At 49.9% G+C, this 27,514-nt stretch overlaps 1 protein-coding gene and 1 long non-coding RNA gene across 2 annotated transcripts in view; both read right to left on the bottom strand.

Moving 5' to 3' along the window:
• The window catches only part of FADS2 (fatty acid desaturase 2), a 31,940-nt gene extending 19,918 nt beyond the window's left edge, over window positions 1–12,022 (bottom strand). The window contains exons 1-4 of the mRNA XM_019719044.2: window positions 11,600–12,022; window positions 3,492–3,602; window positions 1,691–1,888; window positions 1,473–1,574 (exon numbers count right to left, since the gene is read on the bottom strand). Coding sequence (XP_019574603.2) covers window positions 1,473–1,574; window positions 1,691–1,888; window positions 3,492–3,602; window positions 11,600–11,806 — 618 coding nt within the window. The 5' untranslated portion in view covers window positions 11,807–12,022. The remainder of the gene's footprint in view (window positions 1–1,472; window positions 1,575–1,690; window positions 1,889–3,491; window positions 3,603–11,599) is intronic.
• A 9,135-nt stretch (window positions 12,023–21,157) lies between these two features.
• LOC109459519 (mammaglobin-A) overlaps window positions 21,158–27,514 on the bottom strand; it is a 53,272-nt gene continuing 46,915 nt past the window's right edge. Inside the window, exons 4-5 of the long non-coding RNA XR_012497602.1 lie at window positions 23,135–23,265; window positions 21,158–21,453 (exon numbers count right to left, since the gene is read on the bottom strand). This is a non-coding gene — a long non-coding RNA (mammaglobin-A). The remainder of the gene's footprint in view (window positions 21,454–23,134; window positions 23,266–27,514) is intronic.

Raw genomic sequence — 27,514 nt, 5'->3', positions numbered from 1 at the left:
CCTCCTGCAGTGTCCAAGCCCAGGGACTCTGACTTCCTGTCATTCCAGAATTCCGACTTCATAAGCCAGAGTTGTACATGGAGGCCAGTCCTCTGCCTGGCCTTGGCTTCCATGTGACACAGGAGACATGCTCCAGGGCCCTTCAAGGACGTGGGGACACCAGGCAAGGAAGGCCCTCCTGGCTCCTGCCCAGAATCTGGAAACAAGACACAGCCCACCTTTGTTAAGTGAGTGGGGATAACATGAGTTGGGAATAAAATGTTACTTTCCAATACTGAGGAGGGTTTTATCCAACAGAAAAAGCACATAAAATGAAACAAAGCACTCTACTATATGCACCCTTTCAACCCTGAAATTCTGGAAAGAAACCAGATTTTCAGACCACTTCAGGCTCAATGCCAGGCCAACGGCTTGCTGTGGAACTGGTGACTAGTTCAATGGTAGTTCACTTCCAACCAGATCTGGAACTTGCAAGCCCAGGGCTCGGTGCATCTGGGTCACAGGGGGATAAGTTATCCCAGACACAAAGCTCTTCCCAGGCCAGGGTGGGAAGGGTGGAGTCTTCAGGATGCAGCTTTTCTTAGGAAGCCGCTGGGGCTATTGGGAAAGGGCTGTGCCAGAGGACGATCTGTTTCAGAGACAGAGAGGGCTAGGACTTATTTTCAGGACCAAGGAGATAACACCTATCAGATCACACAAGGTCCGTGGCAAGTCCAGCTTGTTTCACGAACTTGCTGAGTTGTAGGAAACATGGGACGCTCCTCTGGGTTGGCCTCTTCATGTGTAGGACGGTGAGTAGAAGTGCCTTCCCTTCTGATTTGTAAACAACTCTTATGCTTGGGCTCAGCTGATCATTACATTGTGTGATGTCCCTTATCTAAAGATTTCCCTGATGACGGTCTCTCCTTTTCATAACCGAATGTATATCTGAGATGGCTTATGATAAATGACTCATATAACAGAATGGTTAAAATAAAGCTAAAAGTGTAAATGACACGTGATGGGAGGGGAGGATACATATAACCACAAGAAGACGTAGACTAAGGCTAGTTACTTCAGATCTTGCTTTGTGCTTCTTGGCACCCCAGGAAAAACAAGAGCAACACGATGTATTAAACAGCTCACATTACCCAGCAAGAGACGCATTCATCAAGATAAACTGCTTCTGTACTAGCCATAAAACTAAAAGGAAATTTATTAGATAAGCTCTTAGATAAGGAGCAAACAATGCAATCAATTGAGTCAATAGACAAAGGAGACGGGTGCCTGTTTTCATAACTAGCACACTGGTTTTGTGTGTCTAATGAGATGTGGAGAGAGGGTTCAGAAGGTCAGAGAAGTGGAGCACTTGAAAGGCTCGCAGCTCAGCCCAGACACTGACCTGAGAGAAGACCTAGTCTTAGGGTAAAGTGAGATGGCACTGCACCATGCCCTAACTGATAGGACGGATGCCCAGGGCTGCTGACACTTACCTTTAAGTGGCCAATGACGAACTTGTGGACGAGGTGGTTCCACGTGGACTTCTTGTAGACAGACAGGTGGCCATAATCATGTTGCAACCATCCAGCTTGGGCCTGGGGAGAGAGGGCCACAGACGCTTTTATAGCATCAGCACACACGCACCATGCAGGCTTCTGCCAGCTGGGGGAGTTGGGGGCTTCAAGTGACAGGTGAGGGTGTCACGCCTCACCTGAGAAGTAGCAAGAACAAAGGCCGTGATGATGGTCGGAATCCAGCCATTGCCAAAGTAAAACATGGTGAACCATGCGATGCTCTCCATGACGATGATATGGGCCAGGTGAAGGAGGAAGAACAGGTGGTTACTCTTGAACAGGTTCATGTCCTCGGCGGTCTTCCTGAGGGCCCGGAAGTCCTCGATGATCTGGGACTGTGGAGCAAGCCACCAGGGAAGGCGTCAGCCACCCAGCCACCGTGCACCATGACCGCTGTCATTACCACATGCCTGCCTGGGCCTGGCACAGCCCTGGGGACTGTGTGTTTGTCCACAGCCAGGTAAGTGGCAGAGAAAGCATTCAACTCAAAAGCTTGCCTTTTACACACCCGTGTCCATAGCAGCACTATTCACTATAGGAAAAAGGTGGAAACAACCCAAATGTCTAAATAAAATGTGGTGTAGCCAGACAATGGAATGTTATTCAGCCTTAAAAAAGGACATTTTGACACGTGCTACAACATGGATGAACCTTGAAGACACACAGTATGCTCAGTGCAATTAAGCCCGACATAAACGGACTAATACTCTACAATTCCACTTATCAGAGGTACACACAATAGGCAAATTTATAGACAGAAAGTAGAATAGTGTTTACCGTGGGCTGAGGGGAGAGAGGATGGCGAGTTGTGTTTAATGGGGCTTGTTATGTTTAATGGGGCGAGTAATGTTTGGGGTGATGAAAAAGTTCTGGCAGTGGGCGGTGGTGGTGGGTGCACAACATCGTGAATGTCCTTAGTGCTACTGAACCACACACCTAATAGTGGTTAAAATCGTACACATTATATTATGTCTATTTTACCACACACACAGAGAAGCTTGCATTTTTCTACCACCTAACACGGTAGCACTTGTTCTTGGCAGCCTATTGGGCCTTGAGGGGGTTGAGGTGGGGGAGACACAAAATGGTGCCAGACGGAGTTCCTGCATCTGAGAGCTCAGGGAAGGAGACAGGAGGACTGGGGGGGCAGGGGAGATGGAGGCAGAGTCAAGGATGACTGTGGGGAAACGAGGGCACTGCTGGGAAAAAGAAGGAAGCTGGGAGGCAGGAGCAGGGCAGGAGGGGGAAGGACGTGGAGAGCAGGGGCTGAAGGTATCTACTGGGACACAGGGACTTTGAAAGGCGGACAGGGTGGCATGTGGGTGGAGGAAGCCAGATCTGGGAGCGTGGGTGATCAGTAAAGAATCTGAAGAGTTCCTATCAACCACTTAAGTAGCAGTGAAAAGGGGGAATGGGTGGGAGCTGGAGAAGCAGGGTCAGGAAGGGGAAACCTGAAGGACGGCGCGGGGTGTGGTGTGGTGTGGTGGGGAGAGAGAAGCTGCCTGCCTGGAAGAGGGTGGAAGATGGATCCCCAGGTGAAGGAGGAATAAAGGCAATCTCCTCATCAGCCTTGGAGAGAACAGCAAGAGGAGGGGCAGATGTGGAGATCCAGTGGGAGGGGAGGTTGACCTCTGGAGGAAACAAGAAATGGCCTTGATCTCCCTAGGAAGGAGACATAACAGTGGGGGAACTGGACAAGAGGGGATGACCCTTGCCCGGCCTGACTCTGGCAAGGCCTCAGAGGTGGACAGGCTGGGAATGAATTACTTCAAGTGGGAGGCCAGCCCAAGTTGGCAGCAAGGGGTGAGGCTGGCTGTAAAGGTTGAGTCCTCCCTGACCCCAGGTGATAGTTCCCCCTGCACGCTCTGCCTCGGAGAGGTGAACCCTCTTCCCGGAAACCCTTCCCTCATTTCTTGGTGGGGTCTGTGTCTGACTCACGTTCTTGCCTCGGTCCTGGCTGGGCTCCTCTGGGGCCAGTTCGCCGACCAGCAGGGGCTTCAGGAACTTGCGCACGAAATCCTGGTCACGGTGGAAGGCGCGGAAGGCATCCTGGGAAGCAGACGGGGAGGTGGAGACTTGGTGACCTCGACCTCAGCCTGCGCCTTGGCCCACGGAGGGCAGGGCTCATCAGCAGAAACTCTGTGTGCCTCCCACTTGGGCACCATCAGGGCCTGCCACGAGCGGCCCAAATGCTCTCTCAGCCCTCATCTCCGGGCAGATCCCTCAGTGCATGGCTCCCACGGTGGTGCCACCTGCGTCTTTGCCTGACAAGGAACCGCTGAGCTCGCCAAAGGTGTGTGTGTGGATGTTCCGGCTGCCTCTGGGCAAATCAGAAAAATGCACCCCTCCAGGGAGATGCACCGCGCGGTTGCAGCCTGGGCAGCGGACTGGGCAGGGCCCGGAAAGGACTTGCGCCTTTGTGGGCTCCTCTGCTGGGTCCCTGGGACCTGGCAAAGTGTACCACCCACCACACTGGCACTTGGCAATCAACGAAAGGAACAAGGCTGGAGACTACCAGGGCATGGAAACTGTGCTTAGGAGATCATGTTCAACCAAAAACAAATGCAGAATTAGGTAAAAAGCATTTCTGAAAAAAGTTTTTTCATAATTTGAAAAAATATGAAAGTAATTACGAAAATTATGAAAAAAATCTTATGAATGGTTCTAGACTATTAATAGTAAGGTGGTGGCATTATGGCTTGCGTTATTTTCATTACTTTACAAACTTTCTCTAACATTTCCATATTGCTTCTAAAAAATTAAAAAAGTAATTTGTTTTGATCTTTTTTTGATTTTAAAGTTAAGTGTATAGTTTCGGCAAATTTAGAAAATATATGGAAGAACAAAGAGGAAAATAAATACCCAGAGAGTGACCACCATTGCTAATAGTTTAGCGTATTGCCTTCCAGTTTCTTTCTACATGTATTATGTGTATTACATCAATTATTTCATAATAAATACAGCATCTCTGCTGGAGATGAGCTGGCACCAGGTCCCGATGGGCTACAGTATGATGTCCCAGTGGTAAACAATGTTTAGCCTGTATCAAACCAACTTTGAGACATTGTTAGGACAGAGGAAAAGCAAATTGATACGACAGAGCCCCCTCACAATAAAAACTTTAAGTCTCTTTTTCCCTAGCATCTTAGCTCCCTAGCCCCAGGTTGTAATCATTTTTCAAATCAGTTTCTTAATCATAAATAATAGATTGTTTTTAACCTGAGTCATAGACGTCTCCTACCCCCTGCTTTGGATAATTACCCTAAAGCTTGTGATTTATGCTTGTTGATTATAGTCATTGTAGCACAGTGTTCTTTCCAAGCCTTGCTCCAGGGTGAATAATAATTTAATGACCAGTTAAAGAAGAAGAAAGGCCGCAGGCTCCGTGAAGTTAAACAAATTTTTCATCATGCAGTCACCCTGTGTCAATAACTTTGAGTACTGCTTCTTGGGCCAACACTTTTTATTAACTAAAATCTACCTCTTCTCATCTAGGGGCTGTTAGGATACAAGTAATGCCCCACAAAGACTTCCAGTACATCCCGACCACAGAGGTCAACATGGTCCTCCAGGAGGGTCTTGAGACCTCTTCCCCGCATCTAAGATCAAATAGGGCGCGGGTCCCTTGAATCCCCAATAGGTAGGGACAACGGCCACATTCAGCAGGAAGCAGATACAGAAGAGGAGATGTCCTGTCCCTCAACCTCCCAAAGAGATTTATGGGGATCACGTCCCTCAAGGAGGGCATAAGGCAGGCAGTTAGAGACAGGAATTGGGTCTCTGAGATGCCTGGATACATCAGGTAATGTTCTTGCATGTCCAACCTGGCCTGTGGAAAATAACCGCCCAAAGGCCCTCTCCTCTCAGCCCAAACTTTCCTTTGTTTACCATAACCATTAGCCATTGTCAATCACAAGTATCAACCAAGCAGCCCCACAATTAGAGAGGAGTAGCCCACTCTAGAGGAGAGGGAAACCAAAACTACAAGTCCTCTCGGCACTCTGCACCTTTTGAGTCACTCCTTTGTGCTCAGGCCCGCTCCTATCTCTTTGGAGTGTACTTTCACTTCTAATAAACTGCTCTCTCATCACTGTATTTCTGTGTCTCGTTCAATTCTTTGCTCGAGACGCCAAGAACTTGGACACCGCACCAAGAAGGGTCTTCTCCGGTCACAAAATGACACCATGAGAAACAATCAGGAAAAACAGTGAGGGCGTGTGCCTGTGCGTGTTTAATGTCTAGATTAAAAGAGACTGAAACAGAGATTTTTAAAAAGGTATAAAAACTGCAATGTTCAAGTTGAAAGGCTCCCTTTTGGAGAGGGAAAACCTCAGCAGTTATACAAGACATTTTTTTTGGCTTGAATAAGAAAATTTGAATGTGGACTGGATCATATTAAAGAATTACTATGAATTTTCTTAAATGTGACTAAGGTAGTGTGATTATATTAGAGAATGTGCCACTTCTTAGAAGATGGTGAAGAATTGAGGGAAGAAGTGGTATAATGATACAACTTATTTTCATATGATTTGGCGAAAGAAAAATGCATACGTGTAGAGGGAGAGTGCAAATGTGACAAAATGTTAAGAGTAGTGAATTTGGTTGAGGATATACTGGTGTTCATTTATTCTTTCAACATTTCTGTATGTTTGCAAATTTTCAAAATTAAGAAAATGCGGGAGGGAAGGGGGAAATGCTGACAGCGAATAAAAATGTTTTCATTCGCCCCCCCCACACCCCACCGAAGTATCTCAACATGGTAATTGCCAGTCTTCTCCCGTTTCCTGACTGGCACCAAGTCCTTCTGCCTGGTCTTTGTTCTATTTGTGTCTAGAATAGACTTACAAAGCAACACTTTGTGCAGAGGAAAACTGGGCCTAGAGTTTTTTTTAAAAAAGGTCTGTGCACCCCTAGCTGAACAGAAAAGGGATGGTAGCGGAGAATTAGATGGAGTCTGTTTTCAGAGAAGAGATGTGAGGCTATCCCAGGGGCCCTGGGCAGGCTGTAAGGAGGCCCTGGGGGAGGCTCAGCAGAGGCTTCCAAAGTCAGAGCCTAAAAGAGCCCTTTCCTCGGTCCTCCTCACATCAGACCATGGCTTTTGAGAAATGAACAGGAAATCCTTGATAAGACAGCTTCCTGAGGACAACTGTTGTGTCTGACAATCAAACGATTACTCTCCACTTTTCATAGAGAGGTAGAATTCAACACAGTAGTCTGCAAGTGCCTCGCCCCACTTCCAGCTCCCACCGCCCTCCACCAGTCCAGGTCATGTCTCCGGAGCTGGGAACCTAGTGGAGCTCTCAGGCAGCCTCACCTCCCTGAGGCCAGGGGAAGCGGACCCGAGCGTCGTGTTACCTCCCTGATGCCTCTAGCCCTGCTTAGCAGATGAAGACATCGGAGCTCAGGAAGATGACGTCCTGTGTTCCAAGTGGCACAGCCAGAATCAAATAGGTTCACACGACTCAGGAACTGCTCCCCCACATGCCCCACGCCTCCTGCAAGTTTAGAACGCCAAGCGCTGTTGGATTGTCTAGTGTCCCTGCTAGATCCAGCAGCTTTCTGAGCAGGCCTGCTGGGAACTGCCATTAGGTCCACTAAGCTTGCTCCCACACCAGGGCCTCTGCACGTCTCTTCCCTCTGCCTGGAGGCCTGCTCCCATAGTGGCCCGGGCCAGCTCCATTTGGGACACACCTCAAAAAGCCTTTTCCCAACCACCCCATAGCCACGCTCCAGCCCCACACTTTTTCTGGGACACTGTCCTGTTTTATCTTCAGAGCAGTTATCAACATCACAAGCTATATCATGTACAGATGCTCCTTGACTTATGAGGGAGTTACGTCCCAATAAACCCTATCATAGGTTGAAAATATCAGAAGTCGAAAATGCATTTAATACACCTAATCTACCAAACATCTTTGCTTAGCCTAGCCTACCTTAAATGTGCTCAGAACACACATTAGCCTACAGTTGGGCAAATCAACTAACACCTTTCACATTAATCGTCAAGTTGAATACTTATAAGTCAAATCATTGTAAGTCGGGAACAGTCTCTACTCACTTCTCCATTATCTGTATCCATGAGAATATAAGCTCCGAAAGGCCACGCCTGTCTCGTTTGCTGCAATAACCCCAGGGCCTACAGCAGTGCCTAACAGGAGGGCTCACAAGTGCATGTGGGAACTCAGGACCCCACGGCTGCGTACCCCCTGCCCCCAAGAGACTTTTCCACTCTGCAACCATGTTCAGACTCTTCTTCCGCCATTCTGCACAACTTGGGTTACGCTTCTGGAACACCAGAACCCCTCACCTTCTCCAACACCTACACATTATTGGTCGGTAGGGGGACCGCACGCTGAGATTGTGTGGGACAGCCACTGAGCCATGGGCGTTATGTACAGAAGCCACTAATCTTTACCAACTCTGAGGCAGGTCCTGTTTTACAGATGAGGAGACAGAGAGACAAAGCTCCTTTCCCTTCGTCACACTCCAGGTGTTCCTAACTCTAGTTTTCCACTGTTAATACACGGTCCTCAATCAAAATGAGCTTCTTGCTCCCTGTGATTTGATCACGGTGTCTCTCCCTTCAAAGTGTCACAGATGTGCTGCACACACTTGCAGAAGGTTCCCAATAGCTGTTCCATTACAGAAGTACCTGCTGGTACAAGACATTCTGCCGGGTTACGTAAGACAAGGCCAACCCAAACATTGATTTTGGAACAAAACTTGGAAGCAGGCTCTGTTCTCATCTGGCAGGGAAAGAAGCCAGACTCCTCAGGAAGCAGGCCCAGGACACAGGTGAAGAGAAAGGAGTAGCAAACCTATTGAGAGAACGGAGAGGAACCTGCCCCCAGTAAGGTAGGTGTGTGTGTTGGGGGTGGGGTAGGGCAGGGAGGTCATGCTGCCAGAACATCCATATTCCATGGAAGACATGTGTATGTCACACTTCCTGGACTTCACAGTTCCTGCTTCTGCCATTGCCCAGCTCCAACACCTGCCGACTTCTGCAAGACATCTTACCTGCCCCCGCCCTGCTCCGGGTACAGCTCACAACTCCTCCCACTGCACTGAGGATCAGGTGCCGTGATTTGTTCCTGGCTCTGTCCACCTTCTCTGCAGAGCAAGGCTGGTCTCTAATCCAGCTTCACACTTAGCCCAGGACCCGAAAAGTGCGGGAGAAGCCAACTCTGGGCATACAATGTTGCAGGCAGCAGCCCTGGGAACCGGGACTCTGTGGAACAGGTGGTTAGGGAGGGAGAAGCCGAGGAGGGACCCGGGCTTCTCAGCTGGAGACAGGGTATCTGACTTCCTTTCTGCTGCACAGAGATGCAGACAGGACAGGAAGCCCCTGTGCCATGTTCCCTCCAAGGGAAAGAAGGAACAGAGGACTGTGAAGCAGTGCTCTGTGCCCAAAGAGTCCTTGGTAAGTGTCCCTGCTGATGCCAGGCACATGCAACCTGGGCATGATGGGATTACAGTGGGAAATAGGACTCTGCCTCTCTGGCATCTCAATAAGATACCCGGGGACTCTGGGGGTGGGTATGGATCTCCCCGGTGACTGCTCCTACCCAGATCTACCTGACCGGGTGGAGCTGCCCTCCAGGCACAACCAGAGGAGGAAATTTCATGTGCAGTAAATGCCTTTTCCTTTGGCAAAAATGGGGTCAGTTAGGTTCCCCTTCTACATACTCCTTTTCCTATTTACTGAACTCCCTACTATGTGTGCTGGGAACATGCACACGAGGCTAAGGGACAAACAGTAATAACCCGTGAAGAGGGCATTCTGAAGTTTAAACAATGACCTCACACACAGCCCATTTGAGCATGATGATAACCTTCCCATTTCACAGGCCTGGAAAGGGAAGTCAGGGTAAGTGCCCGGCCTAGGAATTCATAAGGCTGGGTCTCAAAACCAGGTCTTCTGCCTCTGAACACCGTGACCCCTTCTGCCCTGTCTAAAGGAGGACAGAGATCCATTCCACTTCCAATCTATTGCCTTTTCACGCGAATAGTGTAGGAGCAGGTTAAAAGATGGAATGAATCCTGACCTCTTCTTTGTGTTCTAAGAGGCCACTGATGAAGACGGGACAGGAAAGTGACAAGACAAGGTGGGAATGGGGGCAGGGGTGTGGGGGAGCTGGTGTCTCGAGGCAAAAGTTCCGGATTCAAGTCAAAGTTTGAGAGGAACGAGGGAAGCAAACCCAGCAGATGTGGTCACTGTGGGTTATTCCTCTTTGTGCCTGGGCCCAGCTCAGAGCCATGGAGAGGCTGAATAAATGTGTGATGAAATAGTAGTTAAAGATTAAAAGTCCTCAGTGGGGAAAGTTCTGCAGTGGTCAGACTCTGCTGTGAAAAGAGCAGATACACTCTTGGGACATGGGTGAGGATTCATTTTGCCCACAGCAAGGCAAGGAGAAGCTCCAGAAGACCAGAGGGAAAATAATCAGAGGCGGAATAGGAGGGGAGGGAGAGAGGGATAAATGAGGGAAGGTGGGCTGGGAGGACTGTGATGACAATCTGAGTTTAGGCCCAAGGGCTACTGCTTGAGCAAGTTTGTAAACCTAAGAGCAATGAGAGATCCTACAGGGCTGATCCGAGGCTCTGATAAATGAGGTAACAGGTATTAATGTGCTTAGTGAGATGTAAAAATTAAACAACTTTTATTCTGACGGGCAAGGCCAAATTTTAACTTCTGCAGAAGGCTCAAATGGCAATTACACTTGCCCTTCAATAGGTCATCCTTCTGGGGAAGAGGCAGTCCAGACTGATGAGTCTTCTCTTTTTCAGAAACAGGAAAATTCCCTGCTGGGGCTCTGAATTGTCCCAAGGTCTGACTGCATGCTGATTGGCTCCTAACAGTGCATTAAAGTGCTGCAGGGGATGTGACCTCTCTGCGGATCAGTCCCTCCTCAAACTTGCAAGGCCCATAAATACTGTCACTTCCCAAACTCGGACTAAGAAGTCCATGCCCCAAGGGGCAAAGCCACTTGCTCAACAGCTTTTTAAAAATCCTCTCTTGATTCCTAGCCTGTTCCTGCATCTCTTCTCAAGTCCCCTTCCCATATACCCAGTACTTCCCATGGCCTTTGTCCAATCTGGTCCCAGTGTGTGGCGGGGGATCCAGTGGCTCACTCGACCATTATTCAACTATATTCCCAGTTAGTACATTTCATTCCCTAAAAGTCTGATCTTAGGAGGCAGTAAGCTTCTAGGATAGGAGCTGAGCAAGATGAAGGAAGGGCATTCCTGGCCGGATTTAAAACAGAGGACCATTGAGCAGAACGTCCCAGAGTAACCTCGGCTACAGCTGGACCTGTTGCCAAGCCAGCCTAGTGTTGCTAAATCCACGCGGCTCACCGCGCCTCTCGACCTGGGCTTTGCAAACTCCAGCCCTTTCGCCTTCCACCAGTTCCCCACCCGGGTCCCCCAAGAAGACTGACCCTTGGGGGTGGGTCCTGGGAGTCTTTGAGGGCGTGAGAACAGGAGGTGCCAGGCGGTCTCTCCTCAGCAGCCATTGCGGACCTCCTTAGACCACACTCCAGGTAGGAGCTAGCCAGGGCCGAGGACGAGCTTTCTTCCCCCGCCCCCTAGTCTGGCTGGAGAGTGAGGGACGCGCTCCGAGTCCCACACCTGGTTCCTCTCCTGCTCCTTTCCTCAGTGCCCAGGAGACGCCATCTTCCACGCTAGAGGCGCCAAAGCCCTAGGGCCCGAGCGCCCCCTTTGGGCGTCCTTGGCATCGGGTGAACCCGGCGGAAGAAGCGAACGCGTGAGTCCCTGTGCGCGCGGTAGATCCTGTACGGTTCTCCACCGCTCGGATCTCCACCGCAGCGCTGCTTCCCTGGGTCCAAAATCCGACACCCATGACAGGTTGGCCCAGCTGTCCCATGGGACGAGGATTCGGGGCAGGGGATGAGCGCTGTAGACACTTTCCTTCTCTCCTGGGCGCCCCAAGCTCCATTCATCGCTGGAGGTTTGGCGCCCTGGGACCCATGGCTCCTGACTCACGCCCGCAGCAGAGAAAGGTGGTGGGAGAACCCTCAGACCCTTACCGTAGCATCTTCCCCTGCGTAGTGCCCGATGACCCGGTGGCCCCCCGGGTGCCGACTGGACCATTTGGTGATGTTGTAGACCTTGCGATCGATGACGAGCCACTGGTCGGTGCGCAGGTTGTGCTTCTGAATCTCCTCCCAGCTGAAGGTGGGCATCGGCGCCTCGTGCTCGGTAGCCCCCTCACCCTGGTTCCCCCCCTTCCCCATGCTGCCTGCTGACCGGGATCCCGGTGTGCTGCGGCCTCCCGGCGCCCGCTGCCCGAGTGTGAGGCCGGGCCCTCCACGCCTTCGGCTTTTGTCTTCTCCTACTCCTCCTCCCACCGCGCCTCCTCCCCCCAGCCGCCTCGCCTTTGCTCAGGAGTATCCCAGCCAAACAGCCCTAGGAATATCCCTGGCTTCCCAGTGTCCCCAAGCAGTCCCCTTCTTCCGCCCCGCCCGCCGCCCGCCAGCCTGCGATGGACTTTTGCCACCAGTAAAAACTCTCGGGTGCTCAGAGCCCAGACACCTCCTCCGCCCTCCCCTCGGACTCCCCCCGCCCCCAGCTCCGCATCCTCCCGCGTTCCCCGCCGCCCGGGTTTCCACAGTGATCAGCAGAGCGCCTGCACCAATCCGGGCACGTCGCCCCGCCTGCCATTGGCCCAGGAGGATCTTTCGAAGGCCAGCGGGCAGGAGCGGCGATCCCCGGCTCCCCCGCCCGCCTGGCGGCGCGGATTCTAGCCCTGCCATAAGGCCCGCTACGTGTCGGACCTCCTCCCTCTTCCCGCCCCCGCCTGGGGCGCGGGAGATCCCTGAGGAGCCAGGCGGCGAGCGGGGGCGGCTGCCAGGCTCCGCGCGCTCGGCGGCGCGCCCCCGGCTTTTGCACCTGATGCCCGCACAAAGAGAGCTCCGCCGCGCGGCGCGCCGCGGTGGGGGCCCGCAGGCTGGTGGGCGGTGCAGAGCCTCCAGGCTGGCCAGCTGCACTCCGGTACTGGCTTGGCTAGGTGCCGCCCTTCCCCAGCACGCCGGAATCGGGACTCCAATACCTCCACATTGTGCGCGCTCTCCACATTGGCGCCTTCCTGCAGCCTCCCTGGAGGAACGAGCTGGCCTCGGGCACATTTAGGGCTCTGAACCCTGTAATCAGACGATCTTAGAAAAGAACCTCTGCTCTGCTTCCTTGTGCTAAGAAAAGAGCCTTGGGGCGGGGGGAGGGGGGCAGCAGCGATGAACAAGACACGGTCATTGCCCTGGACTCAGCAAGCTCATAGCCTAGTTGGGAGACGTAACATGGAAGCATTACAGGACTACACACGGTTAATTGAGCAGTGGTGGTGTACAGACTCCAGGAAATAAAGATGGGGGTATCAGAAGGCTAGGTGGAGCGGCAGGCCCCCAGACCAGCTAGATGGGGCTACTTAGAATCAGAGCCCAGAGGAAAAGGCTGCCCAAGACACCTGTCCGGAAGGCTGACCGAGGACAAGTAGGAAGTAAGGATGAACAGAGGGAGGTGGGGAGGGGGGAGAAAAACCTTGAGAATCAGGAGTTAATAAGGGGCCTTCAGATTTCCATGGGATGATTTCCAGGTCCCTGAATGACACACTCTCCTCATCAGCTTCTTACCAAACCCTGTAAGGTAAACGATCCATATTGTTATATGTGAACATGGAGAGACAGGTTTAAGAAAGGTGAAATTACCAGAAGCACAAGGTTAGCAGCAAGTGGCACAGCTGGGCCCTGTCCAGACACCACACTACCTCTCTCCTAATGAGGTCAGTGGAAAGGAACCATGGTAGAAACTTTGCTGGGGATGCAGGGGGTGGGGGGTAGGAAGCTCACCCTGGCCAACTGGTGGGGAAGGGGACAGTGGGGGGGGGGCACCCGGGATCCCTTTCATGCCATTCCCACAGTGGTTGGCCTCCTCTATAGCACTGTCATCGTGGCGCTGTCAGTCCGTCCTTCATTCCTGCCGCACACTCCAGGCAGGAGGAGAACAAGGCCTCTGGCTTTGAAGAGTGGGAACAGACATCCAAACCAAAAGCCTTGCTCACACGATAAGAGGATGAAGCAAGCACTAGGGAGAGCACACTGACTCTTATGCCTGTTCAACGTTTACTGAAACAGGAACCGAGATTGTGATTTTTTTTTCCAAAAGGGTTTAACACAATACATCGATAACCTTAATGAGGGTTTAACACAATACATCGATAACCTTAATGAAAAAATTCCAAAGGTCCTGGAGCTGGGAGAAAGAAGTGCTATCTTAAAGAGAGACCCCGGGGAATCTCATGGAGGGGCCTCACAGGCTGAGAAATGGGCACGTGAGAAGGCCCTAAAAGGCAGCAAGCATGTTGGGGGTGGGTAAGAAGTGTGGACCGGCCAGGGTGTGGGGTTCCCAGCAGATTTCAACATAGCACTACCCAGAGTGTGACCTGAAAAAATTTGATGAAGACACAAATGAATGAATGAATAAAGAAAAACATCAAGGAATGGCTCCAGGGAGGGTTCTGGTGAAACCTGCTGTGGGCACGGTTCCAACTGGGAAAAGCCTCATATGCTTTGGGTAAGGATGGAGGACTTTATCCTGGTGGAGGGGGCAGAATTCATAAAGCTGGAATGTGCTATGACTAGATCTGTGGTGTGGAAAGAGAACTGGAGGCATACTGAAGCTGGAATGGGATACAAGGAGACACCGTGGAAGCAGCAAGATCAGACCAGTGACCACTGCAGTACTCAAGGAGAGAGAACAGGAGGGGGCCTGAACTAAGAGAGAACTTTCGAAGGCTAGAGCCCACAGTAGACACTGCCTTGCCCCCATCTGCCCTATTCCTACCCTCTTATTTATTGCTCTCACTACCAGGATGGACTGATGAGACTGTTCCCTTAGAGAAAACCCCATGGTATCCAGCTGACCCCAGAGTCACTTAGGAAAAGGGTGATCTCAGAGAGGGACGAGGTTCCCACGGCCTCCTCCTGCCCCACAGAATCCCTCCCCACGATCTACAGCAGTACCAAGGACTGCGGCTTCCTGGGGATCTTACCAGGAGCTAGTTGCCATCATTGCACTTTATCAGAGACAAAAGAGACCAGCGGGGTGGCTTAGAGCCCACATCTCAGCTAGCCAAGTGGGTGAAAGGTTGGGCAGAGTGGAAAGACAGCCTGGAGGGTGGAGTCTGTGCCACCAGTCCCCACAGAACAGCTGAAGGGGCTTTCCTTCTTACCTAACAAGAAGTCTCTGATGTCTGCTGGTAGACTGGCAGGGTCACGGAAGCAGAGACTGGTTCATCAGAAGGAGAGGGAAAGTGAAAGACACCCAAAAAGGGAATAGAGTTATGACAATTAAGTTCGTGAACTTGTGCAATGACGTTGTTAATCTTTTTTTGATATCAAAGGGATTATTCATTATGAATTTGTACCAACTGGACAAACGGTTAACCAAGTTTACTATTTGTAAGTGCTGTAAAGGCTGCATGAAAAAGTTAGACTATCTGAGCTTTTCGCCAGCAATTCATGGCTCTTGCATCACGACAATGCACCAGCTCACACAGCACTGTCTGTGAGGGAGTTTTTAGCCAGTAAACAAATAACTGTATCGGAACACCCTCCCTATTCACCTGACCTGGACCCTAAAGACTTCTTTCTTTACCTGAAGATAAAGGAAATATTGAAAGGAAGACATGTTGATGACATTCAGGACATCAAGGGTAATACGAGGACAGCTCTGATGACCATTCCAGAAAAAGTTCCAAAATTGCTTTGAAGGGTTGACTAGGCGCTGGCATTGGTGCATAGCTTCCCAAGGGGAGTACTTGGAAGGTGACCGTAGTGATATTCAGCAATGAGGTCTGTAGCACTTTTTCTAGGATGAGTTCAGGAACTTTATTGTCCAATCTTGTATGATTCTGACAAAGCACCTCACAGTCAGAGGCCTAGCTGGCCAAAGCAGACCACTCTTCCTGGCTTCTTCTGTCTCTTTCATTCCTTGGTTGATAAATATGGCCAAGTCACTCCTAATCTTTAAAAAACGCTTCAAAGTTGACTTTTTCTCAAGTCATGTTCCCTATTTTTCATAGTCTATTTATTGCCAAGTTCTGTGAATGAGTAGTCAGTCCTCTCTGGGTCTACTTTCTGTTTCCCATTCATTTCTCTGACCATTACAGTCTTCTCCAATTCTCATAGGTTAGGGTGTGCAAAGGACTCTCAAATAGTGGACAATGCCTACAGAGGAAGGATTCAGTACATGGTGGTTCTTATCCTTCCCCCTCCTGACCTCACCCCTCACATCATAGCCAAAGGTAGGTAGTGTTACTTCATTTTTGCAGGTGAGGAAACAGATGGTCAGGGAGATAACAGGTCCAGCCCTCAACCAGCAGAAATACTGAGTTCTAGAATGCAAAGTAGACTGACTTCCAGATCCTGCTCTTATTAAGCCTTCTAGAACCCTCTCTGAAATATCGATATCAAATCCAGTTGCACGTTCTTGGACTTCTTAGAGGCATCTGGCAAGCCAACGTCTCTTTCTCTTAGAATGCCATGCTCCCTTGGTCCTTTGATGGTACCCAATGCGATTCTACTGTTGGGCCACCCCTCTTGTGTCTCCATTTCTTTCTCCTCCTCCCCCTGAATGTTCTTGGCCCTTGGCTCACTCAATATTTTCTCCTTTAGGGACCGCATTTGGGATGACTCTGTATCTCGAATCTACATCTACTCACCTCCTACTCGTGCAAAGCTGAATGTCCCACTAGCACCTCAAACTCAATGTCACCTCCTCGAGTCAAGGGTCAGGTCCCGGCACGTATTCTATGTGTCTGTCCTTCACTGCTTTTGGTGCAAAGCCAAATTTGTCATCTTCTCTTCCTGTGAAAAAGAAATCAGCTCTTCCTGTGAACTAACGTCTTCTTTTCTATTAATGGCATCACTCTTCTTCCTGTCACTCCGTGTCAGAATTTCAGAAGTCTTTTACTTCTCTTGTCTCCCACCCTTGCAAAAAGGGTTGTTGTGCCCAACAAATTCTATCTCCGACAGTGTTTTCCATCTGATCCATTTATTCCGTTGCTGCTGCTACTGCCCTGGTTGAGCGTTGAGCGTTCTAACATTCAGCCATTGCAGACACTGTTGTGATGTCATTTTGCTGAGCCCAGTTCTTACTGGGACTTCTGCCCATGGCTTCTCGTAGCCTAGTGAATTAAGCAGGGATGGGGCGAAGAAGGAAAGCATGGCATGTAAATATTAATAATGTTCCCTGAAGACATTGGCCTTGCCCTCAGCTCCAAACCAAATGGCTGAAAACGTATGGGATGTCATCAGAGAGGATACTGGGGGGAGGGGAATTATTTTTGTACAAAATCCTGGTAGGAAAGTCCGTGTAGTTCTGATGGAGTTAATACTAAGGAGACGGATGTCTTAATGCAGAGGGATGCTTCTATGAGTGAAGACTGAAAGAAGGACAAGAAATAATGAAGGATGAGCTGAGGGGAAATCAGACTTGCTCCGTAAATCCCAGAATACCACAAGAGGAGCCTCCTGGAGCCCTGAAGAAGAGGAGAACTAAACACAATACATATAAGACAGAAGGCAGGCTATCCAGTGTGAAACCAGGGTAAGAAAGAACAACGGATGCCCGCTCTGGAATACTGAGGGAACCCAGGTTGGGGGAATGTGTCTGATTTTTGAATCTCATATCAGATAAGATCATTGTGCACTTTTACAATGTGTCCCTCTCAGGGAGGGACAATGGCATGATGGACCACGAGCCACACCCCTGAGAATATGGGAATTAGCCTGGATTCTAGTCCAAGCTCTTGCCCCTATGGGTTGTGTGACCTTCTTTGACAAGGTCATTTTATTTCTCTGAACCTCAGGCTCCTCGTCTGTAAAATGGAGGTGATACCTACCTTACAGTATTATAAAGATAAAATCAGATAAATACAATAAAAAGTAAAAACTCCTGAAAACTAAAACCTAATAAACCCCTATAAGGGATTTATTGTTATTGCCACTGTTACTGTATCAGTAGTGCCAGGTCTTTGGTGCCACAGCCAATGTTTATTTTTCTGGTGATCAGTACTGACGATTCCCATTTCCTGAGTATTTACCGTTCACTAAGCACGGTGTTACGTCTTTTAAGTCTATTATTTGTTTTAACCCTCATCACAATCCTGCAAAGACCAGTAAGGACGCTGAGGCTCAGAGAGGTTAAATAGCTTGCCCGAGGTCCCCCAGTTTATAAGCAGAGATAGAATTTGTCTTGATTCTGTAGCCCATGCCCTTTCCATCAAATTGCACTACCTTGATGAGTGTCTGAATGATAAATGGGAAAAACCTAAGACCGTTCATTCATTCATGCAACAGTTCTTGATTGAGTGCCCACCCATGCAGGCAATGTCAGTGAAGCGAGGCGTCCTTCACTGGGAGAAGGAGCTGCACTGGAGACCTTCGGTTCTGCTTTCAAGTTTACTAAGTTCAAGCGCATATGCTTATTTCCTAATATCATTATCTTTAGACCTGGTACGGCCTCATTATACCAACATAATGGCCGAGGCCCAGCAAGGGCAAAGACCTTGACCAAGGCCACGTAGCAAATTAGTGGCAGAAAAAGACTAGAAATTCATGTTTTCTGACTCAAAGGTCAGTGCTCTTTCATCTATGATCTAGTTATTGGCAATGACCAAGACAAATACAGATGGCAGAACCTGACCCAACACCACTAAACATGCACATGGTCTTATGTGTGATGCTTATGGCCTCTAAATGCTCCAAAACATCTCCCAACCTGGACTGCCCTCACCCTTTGCTGTACGTGGGTCTTCTCCCCTCTCCTTGGAAAGATCCAAGGTTCGGAGGCTCCAATACACTTAGAGTAGTGACTTGTGGGGCCTTCACAGGCAAGTCTCCAGCCCCTCCACGCCTCCAGAGGGCTTTGGTTCACCATGCAGCTGACTCACTGCTAGTGCTTAAATATAGGGTAACCTAAAGGAGGGAACACATTGAGAAGTGGACGTGACCTTACTGTCCTGTGGCACAGCTCACAAAAACTAAGTGAAGTTAGGTAATTGGCATAACTGCAATGTGACTTTCAGGTCTAATTCCAAAGTGCAAGCTCTTTCCAAACTAGCATCACTTCAGGCAACTCACTTAACCCTTCTGATGCTCATTTTTCCCATTTGTAAAAAAGAGAAACACACATCCTGCTTACCTCAAAGGGCTGTTGTGACAATCACTTGATATAATGGGTGGAAAAGCATTTTCAAATTGTTATAGATGCAGGTTAAATAAGGTAGATGCCATTACGGTGGCTGAGCCAGGACTAGAGTTGATGTCTTTTGTTTTCTATTCCAGGGCTGTGTTCCTGGGGGGCCTTTGGGAGTCAGCAGAGCTGGGCAGCAATGTGGCTGCTGTGCTTCAGTGGCTCCCCTCCCACGTTCACTGTTAGTTTGTGCACAACCAACGTTGACAGGATCAAGAGGAAGCACTGTGGGTTGGCCTTAGGAGTGCAGCCATGGGCTCTCAGGCAGGAGCCCCATTGGGGCCCACAGCCCAAGGTGTAGCTCAGATGGGACAGGGCACAGCAGTGCTATAACTAGGAGTGGAGGAGAGCCTGCTAACTACCTGGCCTTACCTTTAGGACAGGGTAACAAGTCCAGAGATTGGCTTGTCCAAAAGCCACCCAGTAGTTAGGAACCTGAGAGGTTCCTGTTTTTAATAGGGTGGACTAGGCACTTAGATCTATCCTCTCACTGAAACTAACTAAAACTCCCAGATAAAATATATAATGTACCACTAAAATGCAGCAGTCACCAATCATCTCTGCTGGTGAAAGCTGCTTGGACCTCGGATGACCTGCCCTGCGCCAGCGAAACAGCATTCCTCACCTCTGGGTCCCACCCCTCAGGGGTTACGATACCCTGCCCTGACACTGCCATTTAATGTCTTCAGCCGCCTCTAGCTGGAGGCCAAGCCAATCAGGGGACAACCAGATGACTGGTGTGCTGTAGCAAGAAGAACACCACAAAGGCTCAAATAGGCTCAAGTTCGTTGTCCTCACTTTGCAGCTCTTGGCTCTCTCCTTTCTTATGAAGAAATGGTTCTGAGTAGGTAATCTCCAAATTCCCTTCTAACCTGTGATACTGCTTTCGCCAAGAGCAGCTTGCTTCAACTTAAAGGTATCATCTCCCCTGTTTCAAGGTGGTCTAGCTAAGCGGGCAGTCGGGCAGCACGAGTAGCGGCAAGCCCATCCCTGGTCCTGGCTACTGGGAGGAATCACCTGCCAGGTTTTGGAGTCATCTGGGAGTCCTGTCTGGACTGGTGTCGGCAGACGGGCAAACACAAAGGACCTACATGCCCATAGGAGAGGTCTGCTCTGAACAAAAAGAGGCTGCCAATCCGGTCTTACCTCTCCTCATCTCCTGCCCTTGACTCCAATACCTAGTGTCAGTAAGAGGCATTCTCATCCTTGTCTGCCATTGCTATGAGCCCCCAAATTCAAACCTACACCCCCTCACGCCCTCAAAGAGATCCCATGGGTCTTCCAGCTCAACTCCACCCCTACTTATCTCTGAAGTGTATTTCCTGCCCCCTCCCCAAGGCACTGCTCAGTCCAGCCAGCTTCATCATTCTGCCAGGATTCTAGCAGGTAAGACCTTGTGTGATCTGGTGCCTGCCTCACGTTGCTGGCTCGTTTCTCCCTGCAGCTGTCCAAACCACAGCCATGTGGAAGTGCTCAGTGTTCCCCCAGCATGGCCATGACATTTCAATCCTCCTGACTTTTGATCCATGCATATCTCCTGGTCAGAGTGCCCTTCCCACTTTATCTGCCTGCAACTTCTACTTGACCTTAAGATTCAGTTTTCGAGTCGCTTCCACTGTGGCAAAGTCAGAAGTTCCCTGCTCTGTGCTCCCAAAGTACTTCATATATATGATATATGATTGGGAAAAAAAAAATTATATATATATATATATATATATATAATTATATGTATATATAATTATATGTATATATGTAATTATGTATATAATTATTTATACATCTACCCCCATCACCAGACCTGTAGGCTCCTATGGGAAGAGCTTGACTCAAAGTTGAGTCCTTGGTGTGGGGCTCATTAAACATTTGTGAAAACTCCAGGGAGAGCTTTGAGGAGAAGATTAGTCTGAGCAGAGCAGTGGGGTGTCCTGCTTTGTGGCCCCATTGCTGGGCTGAGCAGCCAGGTCCTCTCCAGAAGTAAGTGTGGGGCAGCAGGAAGCCACGCCTTGGGGCTGGACGACCTCCCTAAAGCCAGGCTTTGATGACCTTGAGTCTGCGTCTTCCCCTGGCTAGAAGAGAGACCTTTGAGCTCTGTCTACCTGTTAGTTCAGCCAAACAACCACAAGCTATTTTTCCGTTTTTAACCCTGAGGTCAAAGACCTTCCATGTTGTATACATTATTTAATGCAGCCTCCACACCATGCTTCTCACTCTATCAATGGTGAAGGACTAGCTTTAAAAAAAAAAAAAGTTCCAACCCATCACAGATCAACGCTTTCATAAAATACAATAAAAATGAATCATTGGAAAACTGAAAGCGAAAAATAATAACAAACCAGTATCCACGGCTGGAAGTTTTTATTGTTAGAATTAGTAGGCATAAAATTTCTCCATCAAATAGCTATAAACACTTCGAATGCTTACTCTCAATTCCCATACTTACCTCGGCGTGTATAGGTGCTGATGTGAGGACCACCCTTTGCGTGGGCCTGTGCTACACCGGAGAGAATGGACATGGTCCCAGCTCTCCAGGATGTAGGCACTGCTGGGGAGGCTCTGAAGAAAATAGGCCTTGGAACCACTCACTCTGTGGCCTTGCTTCAGTTCTGAACCGGCCGGCTCTCAGGGCTCTCATCTGGGAAATGGACTGCAGTCAGAACAATAAGGTGACTTACACAAATAAGGACGTACTGTAAACTTTCCACTATGTGGTGAAGAGCAGCTGAGCCTGAGCTGGGATTCATCTGTGACTGCTGATCTATAGCTGACAAAAAGGCTCTTCAAGAAGCACATTTCGGGAGTCCTGGGGTCAGACATGCAGCTGGAGAGACAGCAGTGTCTTGCTCAGTGTCGAGGCCAGCCTCAGGTGAAGGGTCATTTCCAGGAGATCTCTGAGACAAGGGCGTGAGTGCTGCCTTCAGCCCGGAGACACATAGGATACAGAGGGGATATGGGCACGGACCTCCTTTCTGTGGGACATCAGCAGGATTTTAGGGTGGGGAGGTCTGCAGGGAACATGGCGCGGTTAGCTCCTCAAGGCTTTAGCTACTTTGGGAATGTGGGAAGGTGACCTTGGGAGCACAGGGCCCTCTGCAGTATATGCAAAGCAGGGAGAGCCAGACAAGTTCTCTTAGGACGCAAAAGTGGCCATGTTGGTGAGAAGTATGAGAAAATCTCTGTGGGCCCCATAACAACTAGGGGAGACTTTGATCTCCAGCTTGCATTCCCAGTGGGGCAGGATCACCCCCAGAGAAGCAAAAATTGCAAAAAATGAATCTTGCTCTTTTTATATATAAACACATATTAAAATTTTAAGAAGGGTTACGATTGGGGGGAAATGTCTAAATGGCTTTTTAGGGGTGTGGCAATGAACAAGAAGTTTGTATACAGTAACCTAGAAGGTCTAAAGTCCTATCATTATTTAGATACATGCAATAAGCCAGTGAAATTCGCTCATAGTCCCCCATACCCACGTGGCATCATTAGTAACGACAAACCCCGAACTCCTGAGCACCCTGCAAACAGGCATCACACAAGCCTTCAGCCCTTCCCATGCCTGCCGTTCTTCAGGTTGGTCTCTTTCAAAGCCCTGATCTGTCCATATGTCACGCTACTTGGTTCACTGTGATCTCTGTACCATCTGAAAAAGCTGCCAGCTCACCCCCACCCCCCAAGTCATTTCAAGAGAGAATTTATGGGGTCTGGTGCAGACAGTGGTTGGCTCTAATGAGCTAAGTCCTTGCTCTTCTGTCAGCTTCTAGAATGGTGTCAGAAGCCTTCAGCTGCTTTGGACAGTTAGCTGAATGGGAAATGCATTCTTCTTCACCCCAGTATCCAGTCCCACAGTGAGCATGTTTGTGCCCTCCCAATATTCTTTCTTTCATGCTATTCAGATTCCTCTGATTCCCATCCATCCTCGGCACCCACATCCTGCTTCAGATTACAGGTGTTCTCCAACTGGTCTCTCCCTCAGTCTCAGATTGTTCTGGCCCAGCTGGGGATGCTACCAGGCTGATCTTATGAAGGGGCCATGAAACTGGTCTCTGCTGTAAACCATTCAGTGACTCCCCCAAAGTCACAGCCCTGCCCTCCAACCCCGCCAAGGGCTGGTTGGTCCCAACCCAGCCTCTTTGCCTCTTAACTAATCCCGCATACACATAATTTCCTGTGGCCTCTTTCCTCATCTAGAAAATACAAAGAGTGAATAAGGTCCCATGCAAATTCTTTTTCAGATGGGAAATGCCCTCATTCTGTGACAATCAGACTGATTTGTTTGCTGCTTCTGGTGTTTTCCAGCCTCCAGGCTGTCTACTCACTATTCTGTGCCGACATCTCAGGAGCCACTGAAGGTCTGGCTGGTGGAGAGAGTGGGAGGGTCTGGGGCCATGATCTGAACCAGCTCTGTGACACTGGGGATGGTATTTCTCTCCCTCAACCTGTCCGTCATCTGCAAAAAGAGGCAAAGTCATTTTTTTCCTGCTTCCCTTATAGTTCTGTTGAAAAGATCAAATGAAGGAATCACTTTGAAAGCAACTGTTCCTCCCGCTTTCCTTCCCTCCCTCTCTTCCTAAAATAGCAATCCTATGTGAAAGGCGCTTTCCTAGGTATTGGGTGCATTGTGATAAACCAGACAAATTTGGTCCCTGCCCTCAGGGAGGATCTGACAGTGTAGGCCAGCACTGTCCAGTAGCACTTTCTGGGATGATGGAAATTCAGTAGCCACCAATCACATGAGCACTTGAATTGTCACTAATGTGACTGAGGATTTGAATCTTTAATTTTATTAAGTTTTAACTAATTTGAATTTAAATAACCACATGGGGCTGGCGACTACTGTATTGGATGGTACAGGTCTAGACATCCAGAGGTTAGGAAGACATCAAGAATAAATTAATGATTCCTCAAAAAGTTAAATATAGAATTACCATATGACCCAGCAATTCACTCTAGGAATATGCCCCCAAAGAATTGAAAATAGGTATTCAAACTAATACCTGGACGTGAATGTTTATAGCAGTAAAAGGTGGAAACAACCCAAATGTCCAAAATGGATAACAGGATGCAGTGTGTCCGTACAATGGGACGTTATTCAGCCATAAAATGGAATGAAGTGCGGATGGATAAACACGCCTGCGTGGATGAACCTTGAAAGCGTGCTGAGTGACCGAAGCCAGCCACAAAACGGCCCATATGCATGGTTCTGTTTCTATGAAATGGTCAGAAAGGAAAATTCGTAGAGACAGAAAGCAAACTAGTAGTTGCTGGGGGCTGAGGGGAAGGGGGGATGGGGGTGACTGCTTAATGGGTGTGTGGTTTCCTTTTGGGGTGCTGAAGACATTTTGGAACTAAACAGAGGTGGCTGTCGCACAACATTGTAAATGTACTAAAATACACTAAATTGTACACTTTAAAATGGTAAATTGATGTGAATTTCACCTCAATATAAATAAAAAACATAAATGAGCACATAGTGGGGTCCGCATTATCAAAGGGAGCAGGGAGGGGACCTGGTTTTCCAGGTTCATTAGGAAGGATGTTCAAGTGAGAACGGGTGGTGAGGGAGGGCCTCTGTGGGAGGAGTGGAGGGCAGAATGTTCTAGAGAAAGGTGGCTAGGGGCCTGATGGGAAGAGAGCTTGGCAGTCAGGAGTTGGAAGGAAGCCAGGCCTGGAGGACCACAGTCCACTCTGACTGCGGCTGGTGAAGTAGGCGGAGGCCGTGCCAAGGCGTGTCCTATGGGGATATGCAATCCACAGGCACGCAGTGCTGGCGCCATGGGTGGCCAGTGCACCTGGGAAGGGTATGCTGACCACTTGTCTACCAGTTCCAGGTGTTGGTCCCTTGCCCACCCCAAACAAAGCCCTGAAGATTCAAGTGGTTCTTTTCTGTCACATTGGGGGGCAGGCTGTCCCTCCCATCTGCTCTCCTTGTTCCTTGTTCCTTATTCCCTAGACCTCAGAGTGTGTCCACCGTAACTCTACCTCTTCTTCACCCAAACAAGCCTCTGCCCCACCCCCAGACCCTCCCCATCGAGTGCCCTGCCACCTTCCTCTCCAAATGCCTCCTTCGCTAAAGAGCAATGAAGCCCCCTCACCCCCTATTCCTTTCCCCCAGTTTCTGGGGTTTCTTCCCCTGCAAACTCTTCAGCCTAGGGGGCCTCCGAAAATCAGTGACCCTGCTCAGCTCACTTCCTGCTGGCCCCTGTGGAAGAAAACGTAAACCATGGCCTCAAGAATCTCCTTGAGTGGATATCCAGATGGCTGGTTCCTGTGGCTACCTCGATGGAGGAGCCGTTCCTCGGGCAGAGAAGACGCGCGTAGCAGTGCAGTTGGGAAGAGAACATGAGCTCTCTTGACATAGTAGCTTTGAGCGTCCTGTGTGCCTTCCTTACGTTTGCAGTGTTGCCCAGTGCCCCATTCGGATGGTCAGCAGGAGCCCAGAAGGACTGGCACAAGTGTCAGGCAGGGATGCCTGGCAGCAAGCCAGAGGTGGGGGCAGTGGGGTCCTTGCCACTTGGATAGTATGTCACACTTTGTAACACACTTCCACTGACTTCCCATTTGATTTACCCAACTACCTGTGCAAATCAAGGGTCAGCCAGGCCAGTTGGCTTCCTCCTCATTTTATAAGATGAGCTCTAGGGATCGATTTACTTCAAGGTCACCCCTGAGGGTTAGGACCCAGGTTCCTGGACCACCTGGCTCCAAAATCTTTCTCTTGTGGCCTACTCTCAGATGCCTCCTGTGGACCCGCCAAAGGGAAAAGACCTTCTCTGTCAAAGAGCATTTTCCTCTCATGCAAGAGTGGTGGTGGAGGGGCAGGAAGAAAGACCATCTTCAGGCTGGGAGTCTCCTTGATGAATAAGGCAACCCTTGGCCCTGGAAAGACAAGATGGCAAAGTGATCTGGGCACAGATGCTTCCTGGACTGTCCTTTCTGAGCCAACAACCAGGGTGTGGCCAGGCCTGCCTCTGGCCCCCACCCAGCTGACATGTTTCCACTGCCAAGGTGCCCACCCAGGTTCTCCACAAGACCAGTGGCACTTGATTCTACCGAGAGGCCCCAGGGCTGCTGCAGAGATCTGGACCATTTCCTGAGACTCCTGCTGCAAAGCTGCGGACAGAAAGAGCATATGGGTCACCCAAGGTTGCTGGGGTCCAGGAGGGCAATGCAGAGGGCAGCAAAATTACGCCAGTGAAACACACACACAATCTTTGACATGAGATTTTCCGGGCTTAGCTTGAATCTTTCAAAGTGGATCCAACAGCCAGAACTTTGTCCTTACCTGGCACCAAAAGTGCCAACCCAGAAAGAGCATTGCCAACCCTACCCCGCCACCCCACTCCCAGTCTTTGCTTATCTGAAGGTTCCCTAAATTGACTTTGTGCTAAAGGAATCAGAGATGAGAGGTCATGTGCTTATTTGGCAAGAGCCTACAGATCCCCAGATTCGGGCCCAAGTCTCCCCTGTTATGGGGCATGTAGCCTCCAGGAAAGAATGTTCACCCTCTCCCCAACCCTAACTTGTGATGGCCTTCAGCCAGACTTGAGCTCAGTAAGGGGGAGGTTTCCTGCAACCACGGGCTCTGACACTAACTTGCCTCTGTGAATCGCCAGGTCCTCACCAGAGCAATGAGGTCCCTAAGACCCTCTTTGCCTCTGGAACCCTCCGGCTGGGCTCCGTGTTTCAGGGCAGTCAGTATTGGGCCACCCACCAGGCCGGGAAGCATGCGGACGTCCTGCACCCTGCAGGAATGTTGTGCCTGTGCCCGGGCCTGCACACCTCTGCCTTTTTCTGGGCAGAACTGCCAAGGTATGGGAGCAGACATATTACCGGTGGCTTGGGGGAACCCAAACCAGGTGGCTGGCCTTTGTCAGTGTCATCTGAGAGGGTGCGGGCATCTGAGCTCAAGGCCTAGGCCACCACCCTATTCCCACCTCACCTGCCCCTACAAATCACAAAGCACACAGACCTCCTCCTGAGGCTTAATAATTAGCACAGGCAGGGGGATGATAGGCCCTGGGTCCACATGCCAGGGGCAGTGAGCCAACAAACACCTCCACCTCCATTATCTCCTCTAATCCTTCCAACAAAGCTCCATGGGAGGTGTCATTATTTCTATTTTGATCACATGAAGAAAGAGAGACGAAGAGAGATATGAACTAGGCAGCCGACGATCACCCAGCTAATACTTGGTAGACCTGGGGCAACAGCTCGGCTCTTTAGTCCCTGTCAGTATCCCTATCTAGCCCCGAGGCTAACGGCAGCTGTCCCTGGACCCGTGCATGCTGGCTACACTGGAAATCAAGGGCCTTGCTTCCAGGGGTCCTGATTCCAGAGCACAAGAGTCTATGGTTTAAATAGACAGACAGAAGGCTTCTCTCCGCCCCTCCTGTATAATGCCTTGGAACCAGGCTTCTGACGTTCACCCCAGCCCCACCTGTGACTATTATCGGTGAGACTTCGTGTCTCCTTGAGATCCATCCTACATGGCAGTGTCTGACATCTTTCACTGCCACCCCCGTGGACCTCACAGTCCTGGTCTCTTGAATTGCCCAAGTTGGGGTCCTCCTCACTGAGCACACTGTCAATCACCGCTCCTGGCCTGTGCCTGTATGGCCCACACTCAGCTCACCTGGCCCTCAGGTGGATTGATAAACCCTATCAATCAGATCAGGTGTCTTTTAGATAGCTTCATC

Source organism: Rhinolophus sinicus, linkage group LG06 (genome assembly GCF_036562045.2).
Source record: "Rhinolophus sinicus isolate RSC01 linkage group LG06, ASM3656204v1, whole genome shotgun sequence".
Classification (NCBI taxonomy): domain Eukaryota; kingdom Metazoa; phylum Chordata; class Mammalia; order Chiroptera; family Rhinolophidae; genus Rhinolophus; species Rhinolophus sinicus.
This window is presented reverse-complemented; position numbering and strand designations above follow the sequence as displayed.